This window comes from Pleurodeles waltl, chromosome 6 (assembly GCF_031143425.1).
Source record: "Pleurodeles waltl isolate 20211129_DDA chromosome 6, aPleWal1.hap1.20221129, whole genome shotgun sequence".
NCBI lineage: Eukaryota > Metazoa > Chordata > Amphibia > Caudata > Salamandridae > Pleurodeles > Pleurodeles waltl.
The window spans coordinates 1,184,795,517-1,184,807,602 of record NC_090445.1 but is presented as its reverse complement, the minus strand read 5'-3'; the positions used below and the strand labels follow the sequence as shown (position 1 = coordinate 1,184,807,602).

The window sequence follows — 12,086 nt, the reverse complement described above, 5'->3', positions numbered from 1 at the left end:
CTATTAAGGAAGGATGAGTGTGATTGAATGTGTGAATGTTGTGAAGTGCCTGTTAATCGTTGTCCTAGTTCTTCCAGCTTTGCTGTTGGGATAATTGATGTAGTTGTGTTCCACATCTTCAGAAGTAAGGTATGGATAGTAATGAAGGATTGTGATTAAGAAGTTTTCTGTCTGGTGCCAAGGCCCTCTGAGAGAGGTAAGTTTGAGAGATTTGGTCCAGAGTTCATGTAGAGAAGACTGGTGAACAGCAGTCTGTTTGCTGAAAGCTCAATATTGGTTTCGTTAGAATAAAGCTTCCTTGCAACTCTTTCAAAGCTGGCCCAATACATCTGTGCCTCTTTTTTCTTGGTCTTCTAGTCTTCAAGCTTCCTGGGGCCGGAGCTCAGATACAGCGCATTTTCATTGTTTGCGGCAGGACCACCTTTTAAAAGGTATTGGCATGAATTCACTGCCCTCAGGGCTGCCGTGAACTCATGCTGCTCTGGCAGCAGCGCATGCATGTGAAAAATAGTGCGGCTGCTTTACAGCCTCTCCGTTTTTCACTGCGCAGGTGGCAACCTGCCTGCACTTTTAAGGGGGATTAGAGACCCCATAGCCACCTGGTGCTGTGAGTGACTGTACATGCCTGCAAGGGGATGTCTCGGGGGGAGTCCATGGGACCCCTTCCCCTATTTCAGAGAGCTGCCATCATGGGGCACATTGGCAATGCACCTCCTGACAGCTTCTTTTTGCTGCACCCATGTCAATAATACGGTGTGGGCTCAGAGGCAAAGGGATTCTGTCATTTGCCTGGTGCCATGCCCCTATTCAATGAGGGAACACCCTCTGGTGATAGCACTAGTGCTTTATGTGTGCCATAGTTGTCAGTACATTAGACGGGCCGCACAAGCGTCTGCAACCCCTTCTGTAATACCAAAGTGCCCCGGGGGCGCAAAGGGAGAGCACATGCCCTCTGCACACCCAGGGCAGTTCTATAATACGGCCCTTGATGTGCCCTTTTTAGGGTTGAGCCTCAGAGAGCATTCACTAGTGCAAGCGTCTTTCTTACAAGACATTATTGTATACAAAAAAAGGCTCCAAACCCACCTACCGCTTCCAATTTGTTGGCTTCATGTGACTCTTCTTTACAGCTTCCTTAATTGGGTGTGCAGGCAAAACGTAATTCCTGATCATTGCGGTGAACCATGGACCAAGCACAGATTGATTCAAGTTAATCTGTGTCTATCCACTGCTCCCGATGTGATTGAGGTACTATTTCTTCCCCATCCCACTCACGCTGCCTGCTGTTACCTCCATAGCACTTGTTCCACTTGTTCCTATTATTTTTGGCTCTTGTGTCTCATGCCCCGGTGTGCAGTGTGTTGATGCTGCCAGGATACTGCCCTCACTCTCTCTTCCATATACATGTGTGTGCACGTACTAGGCTCCACACAGAGTCGTGGATCAGCGGTTGAATATCGACTACCAAGCTGTGTCCATTCACACTGCTGTTATGTATGCTTCAGGTCACTGATATCATAGATTTTTTAAAGAGTCTTGTAGTTGCCCATAAACAAAATGGGTTATTTTACTGTACCAACTCGCAGTCAGGTATCAAACTTACTCAAAGAGTAATGTTTTTTACTTGTTTTGGTTTCACCTTAATGTGCACTGTCAGTTCCTACAAATCCACTCTTTACAGAATGCCCCTGAGGCTGACAGCACATTATGAGCCAGGCACCTCGAGTGACCTCTCTACCAAACATTCTCTTCAGTTCACTGCGTCATGGACTGTACAACCGTATTAGAAATATTTGCCCCAGAAACGTTTGAAAACAGTACTGCCCTGTACTCCTGAACATTGAAGCATTGGCCGTTCATCACATACTTAACATATGTTTACTCATTCCATGGTGATTTTTAAATAGTCTCCCATACTTAATTTTGTCCTGTCCCCTATAGAAAATACATGTATGGGCCTGCCTGTCCTATGTATATTGTAATTGTCCTCTCTCTGCTTTAGAATATGTGCCAAGCCCCGTATTCATTTATGTATTGTACCCTGTCCTCTACACCATTTGCTCTGTTTCCTATAATGATAACTGCCAGTTCTCACAGAAAACAAGCCAGAAGTACTCATCATGGGCCCTCAACCCAACGCATGGAGCGGCTCCTGGTGGCTACCCACCCTCGGAAACCCGCCCACCCCGCCAGCCATGCCCGCAGTCTCGGAATCATCCTGGACACCAACCTCAGCATGAACCATCAAATCAACTCATTCACATCCACCTGCTTTCGCACCCTCCGCCTCCCACGCCAGACCTTCAAATAGATCCTCTTCGAACAAAGAAAGGTAGTCACACACGCCCTCATCCCCAGCAGACTGGACTACGGCAACGCACTCTATGCCGGAATCCGCAAAAAACTCACCCGCAAATTGCAAAACATCCAGAACGCCGCCGTCAGACTGATCCTCGACCTACCCCGACACTGCCACATCTCGCAACAGCTACGTACACTGCACTGGCTCCCCATAGAGAAAAGAATCACTTTCAAGATCCTCACCCATGCACACAAAATCTTCCACAACACCAGACCAGCCTACCTGAACCAGTGACTCAACTTTCACGTACCCCTCAGGGCCCTACGCTCAGCCCAGCTCTCTCTCGCAGAAGTACTCCACATCAGGAAAACCAAAACAAGAGGACGCTCCTTCTCCTTCCTCGGAGCCACTGCCTTGAGTGCCCTACTCATCCACATCAAACAAACCACCTCCCTCCCCAGCTTCATGAAGGAACTGAAGACATGGCTTTTTTGAACCACCTCACCGGTACAAGCTACACTCCCCCCCCCCCTCCCCCCTCCAGCGCCTTGACACCCTAACGGGTGAGAAGCTGTGCTTTATGAACACTGATTGATTGATTAACTGCTGGGCAGAATCACTTTTGCAGTTAGATGGCTAATACAATTACGTATTGCTCAGTTCCGGTTGCATGACCAGTGTAATCACTGGGTCACAAAGTGAATGATGCTACATTGCAGCAGAGCTAATAAACACAGCAGTGGCATAATGAAACTTGTAGCCCCCCCTGCAAATTACATTGAGGGGGGCCCCTCCCACCTGGACCCAGTCAAGTGCCTGCCACCCGTGTACAGTGTACTGTGCTGAGGGAACCCCCTGGAGCTCACCACCCTGCCCCCGCACCGCAGGGGATGCGGAGGCCTTTGTTACGCCACTGAAACATGAACCACTTTTTTGCCAGCCCCATGCATCATCTGCACACTTTATTGTGATACCATTTCCCATGGCCATCAGTTATCTAGGTACGTATCATTGTGTCTGACTAGGGGAGCGAAGAAAAATGACATTGCCATAAAGGAAACAGCAAGTGGGACACTATTTTGGACAATGAGAGTTTCTGAGTGATTTGAACCGACAATCAAGGTTAGTTCACAGGATCGTGGATCGGGACACAGTCAGTGACACAGTGTTTATTTAGGACAGGATTGCATCTTATACATAACCTTGTACGTACTCAACTTTAACTCAACCTTAAAACCCCACCCTTTTGAAACTTCTCCCCAGTCCTCTTTTCACTCATTCCCTCACTTTGCCTTCGTTCACCCATCTTCTCTTCCACTTCAATTTACCCACACATCCCCCTTTTCCTTTCATCCCCTGCCTGCTTCGGGCATCCCTTATGCTATCATCCTTCACCTGCTTCTTTCTCCCCCCTGGAAGGGTGGCCAGGCCCGCATCTGACTCTCCACCCTCCCCCATCTACTGCCACACATACCCCCATCAGCAACCTGCCTTAACTGGCGTTCACCCGACAACCACACCTGTCGACACAACCCCCCCCTTCTGATACCCTTCCGCATGTAGGGCAGGTGGTTGTCCAGTCTTCCGACCAGGCAATGACCTGGCGTGGTAGAAGCCGGTCCCTTCCACCCCAGCCCTATTTAAGCCCTACCCTTATTCCCCTCTCCACGCACCTTGAGCGAATCCTGTCCCCTGTGTGCCACTTCCCCTCCCAAAAGCTATGTGGAGAGACTAGACTGGGTCTGCTCTCCACGGGGCCCTCCTTTCCAGAGTTCTCCCACCCAGGGTGGTGTCTGAAGCACCTGTGCTCATGCCGCTGTTGTGCTATGTTTGCTCCCCTAGTTAAAGTCACTCAGCAAGCGAGGGCACCTCCTGCGGAGGACTGTGTGCTAACAATAGGCCTCATATAAGAATATCGGGGAGGCGTTCATCCTTTTATTTAGCGCATGGACAGTGCGCGCTATATCCAAAATAGGGGGCATATTTATAAGCCTGTAGCGCCATCTTGCGCCACATTAGTGTCATTTTCTTACACGAATATGGCACAACTAGGCTAAAATCCTTGTGCCACATTTACAAAGTGGCGCAATGCATGCATTGTGCCACTTTGTAACTCTCTGTGCTACATTATGCCTGCTCCAGGCATAATGTATGCAAAGAGGGGCGTTCCCCAATAGGGGGGCTGAAAAATGGCGCAAAGAAATCAAACAGATTTCCTTGGGTCATTTTTTATGGCACTTTTAACGCCTGCTCAGAGCAGGCGTTAAAAGGGGGCTTCCATTATTTATATTGCGGCCCAATGTACTCTGCAAGAGTAGCTGCATTATTTTGGTGCTACTCCTGCAGAGTACATCAATAGCATCATGAAAAATTACGCTATTGTCCCCTACCCTGCATCATGGTGCTCCTATTTTAAATACCACACACAAATGGTGGTGGTAGGGGGTGGTAAAGAGTGCAAGAAAAGTGGTGCTGCACACAATGCAGTGCCACTTTTCTTAAATATGCCCTTAGGTGTCGCGCTTGGTTTTTCTTACTATGCTAACAGGAATTCTGAAACGACCTGCTGCAGGTGTCTGTGCAATCTTCTGGTCATGTTTGCCACCACGCAGGATCCAATTCAGCTTTCATAATTTCATTGTAGCTTCCCAACCATCGTGAAATTCGTATGCACTACTACAGTTTTTCATGTTGAATAATTGGTTCTTTGAAAAGTCTCAGAGTACAGTTGGTCTAAAGGGTTAAGATGCTTTCTATAGAGCGACGTGTCTGCTGATTTGGTGAAATAATGAATGCACACAGTGCATGTTTGGGCAACTTTACCTTTTTTCCTCCTACTTCGATAAACTGAGTACCCTTGATATGGTTACCAATGACTATTTATCATACAGCACCACGTCACCCCTAAGGACTTGCACTTTAGATATACACATCATTTTATGTTCCCTCATGCTTTGTTATTTCATGTTGTGGTTAGTATACAAATGTCAAGTAATATGTCCAATGTTGTTACCTAAACTCCAAACCTGTGAAAGCAAATGTTGGACACTAATCCATTTATAATATTTAGCTTTAGGTTATTCTAGGAGGTGTGTGCATACAAGTGCATATGAATGTAACCACAGGTATACTTGGCTTAATCATAAGAAGGTGTTTCACTTTTAAAGCCCTGAAGCAGTATGCTAAACCTACTGTGCATACGTAGTCGTGAGTGCAGAGAGGGCGCTGATTTCAGCACCTCTGACATTTTGTTTTCTATCAGTGGGCTTGCAGCCTGCCTATTGCTTACCATTAGTTGTCTTCATTGTCACTCTCATTTGCTTACTTTTTAGAGGTCAGCAGACAAAAGCTTCTTTTCTCCTACTGCGTTTTTCACTCCCCTGGAGCATGGACACATTACTTTTGTCCTTCCACAGCTAATTTTTTTAGGCACTATATTTTTGCGTTTACGCACTCTACCAGAATGTGTTTTTTAGCTGGCTTCCACATGTACGTCTCCCTCCTTCTCCATCCCTCCCTCCCTCGTTTGTGTTTCATTCCCCCCACCCACTTTCTGCCTTACATTGTTGCTTGCCCCGATCCACCGTCCTTCCGTAATTGTGTTACTGCTTGTGTCATAGCACTCTTTCCCACCGCCTCAATTGTCTGGGTTGCACCCCTCACAGACACTTTCCCTCCCTCCACACATCCTTTCCCTCCCTCCCTCCCTCAGTGCAGCCCACACTAGCAATAAAAAGAAAGCACTGTGACATGGCCAGCTCTGGGTGCCTCATGGGTGTTTTTATTGTTTGACTTTCAGCCATTCTGCGCAGCAGCCAAACTGCTGTACAACATGACTAAACACATTAGCAAAGCCAAAAGCCACCTTGCAGGTGAGGCCTATTGGCTTTGCCGATGCTTGTTCCTTGGGTCACCTTGGCCTAAGGCCTGTTTATTATAAAAATGGGCATAAAGTGTACTGAGGGCTAGACTGATCTTCTTTAGTAGTAATTACATAATTGTTTTCCTTCTCACGTCTAAGAATAGAGTTATATTTCCTACCCAGCATATGGTGAGCTCACCACCATGGGTGTAGCCATTAACATCACTTACTTGGTGTTTGCCGTACATTCTCATAGGGGAAATACTTTTTAAGTACACCCAGTTCAAGGACTCTCGACTTTGACCGTTGCTCAGTCTCATGGAACATGGATGGTGCAAATACATCTTAAGGTCACAACGCCGATGACTTCTGGTCCATTCCTTGTTTCCTACAGTAAATTAAAGAATATTTTGCCAGGTCTGATTCCATGACCCTCCACATTCACCAAACTCCACGCTCCATGTGCTGCTTTTCCTCTTGCAAGCAATCCACATCTTACCAATTCTCTCTGAATATGGATATTTTTGTAATGTTCCTTACCATTTAGAACGTAGGGCCTAATTGTAAATTGTCTCTTTGCAGAAAGGAAATATTTTCATAGCGGATTACAGATTACTTGACGGTATTCCTGCCAATACGATGGATCCAAACACTGTACAGTATATAGCTGCTCCAATGTGTTTGCTGTACAAGAACATCGAAAACAAGATTGTCCCTATTGCTATCCAGGTAAGTTTAGCTATATATTGCGAGCCTTTATGCACCTGTTTTATAGTACGTCAAGCCTGTGCTGGAGAATAATCTAGAAAATGGAAGAAAGAACTCTTCAATGTAGGTCGTCCACCATTTAAAATATGCAAGTAGAAAATCCGGCCTTAAATGTGGCAACAGGCTTTTAATTGCGGAGAGAATTGTCTAAAGTTAATGAATTTACTTTGACTAATCAAAGATGACTTGTTGTTTTAACACATGACCAACATGAAAGGAGGGTTTGAGTATTTAAACGTATGCAAAAGGAGGGTTTTATAGGTGTGTGATAACTTATAGTTAGAATCTGATATTTCCTCTCTACAATGATAGTAAAGTAGAAGAAATTATACGTGAGGATAAGTTGCTCAAAAAAATCAGAGGACTTTCAGAGTTTCAGTTACTAGCCAATACCTAAGGGAGTTCAGGGTTTTCTAATCTACCATACACCACCTTTTGGTTCGTTTGGTATCTGCTACATTTAGCACTTACAGATACCATATAATGTATTTAATTTATTATTCCTCCCTTCAATATTAGCAATCCACCTCCTCCTCCAGTTTGTATTCTCTCCTGTCGCCCTAGTGGTGTTTTAAATGTTTCGTTCTGAAACAAGAAACCAGAGCATGCAAGGTTCAATTTGTGTCATGTGTTTTTCTGGTGAGAAATACGTCCTTGTGTCCAAAATTTGACACAAGGATGAATTTTGTGCTAATAAAAAGCGATAAATGAAGATTTTCAAGTTGCATTACTCCTAATATTTTGCAGTATTTCTCTAAAACTTTACATACTTACATGAAAACAAATTCCATGGAGACTCCTGCAAATTCCATGGAGCCCATGGGGTCCCCGGCACCCCATCTCCGCCAGCCTTTGCAGGTCGGTGGAACTGCCATGCAAAATCTAGTGGATATGAGACTCATAATCTCCAGGGCTGCTCTGTCGGCTTAAGACCGCTGGCACCGCAAGGCCGTTGACCAGCAAAAAGGTGGCAGTGTTGCCGGTCCAACGGTGGCTCTTTCGCCATGGTCGTAATGTGGAGTTTGGACCGCCACTTTGGCGGCGGTCCGACTGCCACCGCGAGTATTGAGGTCCTAGGACCACCAGACTCATAATTAGGGCCTTGGTGTCTGAATCTTCAGCGCTTAAAGATGCTGGCACATTAGAGCAAGATCTAGGCCTTGCGCCATACGTAGAGCAGAGAAAGAGGATTCAGCTGTGACAAAACCTTAATATCTTGCTTTTAATCGGGCTTCATACAGCATTTTTGTCCAGTGGTGTAAGAAAACTTCAAAGGGGCCCCTCCTGCAAAATATCTTGAGGGTGCACCCCCCCCACTTCGGACCCAGTCAGGTGCCTGCCCTCCATGCACAGTGTACTTTGCTGAGGGGGTCGAGCTTGGGGGCTGCGGGGGCCTTTGTTACGCCACTAGTGTCTTAAAATGTGTTTTGGGACAGGAATGTTCCTTGCATGGTAAACGGTCATATGCCCCTGCCTTGATTGCCAACTACATGTGAAACTGGTATCCTTACATTTTCTTTAGCCCTGCACTCACAATAATTTAGCTTGTGTGCAGAGGTCTAGTCCTGCTATGTAAATGCAATGTTCAGAACCTGTTCTTTTACCTGGTGGGGAGCACCAAGTATGCCTTATGAATGACATGAGACTCCTGCCCTTGGCTTGGAGTGCTCACAGAAAGTAGAGATGGCAGGTGATAGAGTGAACATTTTATTATTATATTAGTGGCATAGGAGTCAGCACATGGTGACTTGTATATCTACATTTAAAAAGTCCAACAGAGAAAATTGGCATGAGATATAAAAATATGTTCGTTTGAAATATGGGGCACATTGTGCCTTTCACTTGCTTGGGTATCGTGTTTTACCACGGCAGATGTCATGAATTTGTTTTCAGTAAACTGCTGATATAATTTATTGATGAAATATCATTTTTAGACACATGCTAGACAAGAAAAGTGTATTATGAGTAGTAAATGAATATGATTTAACAGTACTTATGGTAATTTATAATGGATTTCAGTAACATAGAGTTATTTGTATGCAATTAAATGATTTTGCTTTGCATATGTGATAAAATAAATAGTACACATTAGCACAAGTGTTTACTAATTACAATTATGTATTTTGGTTTTCTTATCCAGACTAGGCCTGAAATTTCATATTAGCAGCAAGCAGCGAAGCTGAGTTAAATATTTTCTTTCCTTTAACCTAAATTTTTCCACTAGGCTGTTTCACGTGTTTAATGAAGACTTCTATTGTTTTGTGTGTAAGCTCATTAAGTAACAACCTTGAATTGTTGCAATGTTAGAGCATGAGGAATGGAGAGTAAAGCAGTGTATTGTTTAATAGTTCCCTCTCATGTGAAAGGAAGAAGATTTCGTGAGTCATGAGAATAATTCGTAATACTTTAAATGTTATATGAATTGTCATTTTTCAATGGAACTGTATCAATTCATCTAGACGACTCCGCACCTTCCCTGAGAAAATTCGAATAGTTGCAAACCTGATAGGCATCTATAATTTCTATGGGACATTTCTCAACTTGCATGTGTTATGGGACCTACTTTGTGAACCAATTAGAACTTCATGGGCATTTCTAGTTTTAGTTAGTCTCCTTTTGGCCATCACCATATGAGTTCCCTTTAGCTTTCGATGCTGTGAGTTCCTCTTTAGCCCTGTGTGCCCCATTTACTTATGGTGTTCAGTGCTGTTATTCACATATAATCCTGAACTGCTGTCTTGCCCTACATGCAGCCCGTGTTCTTCACTACCCTTGATGCTGCTGTCTACTGATACTGTGAAACCATTGGTGCTCTGGACTGATGAATCCATAATGTCTTCTGTCCCATGAGGAAGGGTATATAATCTGCAATGCAATATTTTTTGTTTCCTTTTCAGCTTAGATGACCAGTGTAATTCTATAGTTAGTTTTCCCTAGTTAGACGATGTAGGAAGTTGGCTCTGTATGTGCTATTTCAAAGTAAGGAATAGCATGCACAGAGTCCAAGGGTTCCCCTTAGAGGTAAAATAGTGGTAAAAATAGATAATACTAATGCTCTATTTTGTGGTAGTGTGGTCGAGCAGTAGGCTTATCCAAGGAGTAGTGTTAAGCATTTGTTGTACATACACATAGACAATAAATGAGGTACACACACTCAGAGACAAATCCAGCCAATAGGTTTTGTTATAGAAAAATATCTTTTCTTAGTTTATTTTAAGAACCACAGGTTCAAATTTAACATGTAATATCTTGTTTGAAAGGTATTGTAGGTAAGTACATTAGGAACTTTGAATCATTTCAATTGCATGTATACTTTTCAAGTTATTCACAAATAGCTATTTCAAAAGTGGACACTTAGTGCAATTTTCACAGTTCCTGGGGGAGGTAAGTTTTTGTTAGGTTTACCAGGTAAGTAAGACACTTACAGGGTTCAGTTCTTGGTCCAAGGTAGCCCACCGTTGGGGGTTCAGAGCAACCCCAAAGTCACCACACCAGCAGCTCAGGGCCGGTCAGGTGCAGAGTTCAAAGTGGTGCCCAAAACGCATAGGCTAGAATGGAGAGAAGGGGGTGCCCCGGTTCCGGTCTGCTTGCAGGTAAGTACCCGCGTCTTCGGAGGGCAGACCAGGGGGGTTTTGTAGGGCACCGGGGGGGACACAAGCCCACACAGAAATTTCACCCTCAGCGGCGCGGGGGCGGCCGGGTGCAGTGTAGAAACAAGCGTCGGGTTCGCAATGTTAGTCTATGAGAGATCTCGGGATCTCTTCAGCGCTGCAGGCAGGCAAGGGGGGGGTTCCTCGGGGAAACCTCCACTTGGGCAAGGGAGAGGGACTCCTGGGGGTCACTTCTCCAGTGAAAGTCCGGTCCTTCAGGTCCTGGGGGCTGCGGGTGCAGGGTCTCTCCCAGGCGTCGGGACTTTAGGTTCAAAGAGTCGCGGTCAGGGGAAGCCTCGGGATTCCCTCTGCAGGCGGCGCTGTGGGGGCTCAGGGGGGACAGGTTTTGGTACTCACAGTATCAGAGTAGTCCTGGGGTCCCTCCTGAGGTGTCGGATCTCCACCAGCCGAGTCGGGGTCGCCGGGTGCAGTGTTGCAAGTCTCACGCTTCTTGCGGGGAGCTTGCAGGGTTCTTTAAAGCTGCTGGAAACAAAGTTGCAGCTTTTCTTGGAGCAGGTCCGCTGTCCTCGGGAGTTTCTTGTCTTTTCGAAGCAGGGGCAGTCCTCAGAGGATGTCGAGGTCGCTGGTCCCTTTGGAAGGCGTCGCTGGAGCAGGATCTTTGGAAGGCAGGAGACAGGCCGGTGAGTTTCTGGAGCCAAGGCAGTTGTCGTCTTCTGGTCTTCCGCTGCAGGGGTTTTCAGCTAGGCAGTCCTTCTTCTTGTAGTTGCAGGAATCTAATTTTCTAGGGTTCAGGGTAGCCCTTAAATACTAAATTTAAGGGCGTGTTTAGGTCTGGGGGGTTAGTAGCCAATGGCCACTAGCCCTGAGGGTGGGTACACCCCCTTTGTGCCTCCTCCCAAGGGGAGGGGGTCACAATCCTAACCCTATTGGGGGAATCCTCCATCTGCAAGATGGAGGATTTCTAAAAGTTAGAGTCACCTCAGCTCAGGACACCTTAGGGGCTGTCCTGACTGGCCAGTGACTCCTCCTTGTTATTCTCATTATTTTCTCCGGCCTTGCCGCCAAAAGTGGGGCCTGGCCGGAGGGGGCGGGCAACTCCACTAGCTGGAGTGTCCTGCTGGGTTGGCACAAAGGAGGTGAGCCTTTGAGGCTCACCGCCAGGTGTGACAATTCCTGCCTGGGAGAGGTGTTAGCATCTCCACCCAGTGCAGGCTTTGTTACTGGCCTCAGAGTGACAAAGGCACTCTCCCCATGGGGCCAGCAACATGTCTCGGTTTGTGGCAGGCTGCTAGAACTAGTCAGCCTACACAGATAGTCGGTTAAGTTTCAGGGGGCACCTCTAAGGTGCCCTCTGTGGTGTATTTTACAATAAAATGTACACTGGCATCAGTGTGCATTTATTGTGCTGAGAAGTTTGATACCAAACTTCCCAGTTTTCAGTGTAGCCATTATGGTGCTGTGGAGTTCGTGTTTGACAGACTCCCAGACCATATACTCTTATGGCTACCCTGCACTTACAATGTCTAAGGTTTTGCTTAGACAC

At 46.0% G+C, this 12,086-nt stretch overlaps 1 protein-coding gene across 3 annotated transcripts in view; it reads left to right on the top strand.

Annotated features, from left to right (window-relative positions):
- The window catches only part of LOC138300727 (polyunsaturated fatty acid 5-lipoxygenase-like), a 1,327,404-nt gene that overhangs the window by 457,617 nt on the left and 857,701 nt on the right, over positions 1-12,086 (top strand). For all 3 annotated transcript variants that reach the window (XM_069240434.1, XM_069240433.1, XM_069240436.1), the window contains exon 7: positions 6,747-6,893. In XM_069240434.1, coding sequence (XP_069096535.1) covers positions 6,747-6,893 — 147 coding nt within the window. The remainder of the gene's footprint in view (positions 1-6,746; positions 6,894-12,086) is intronic.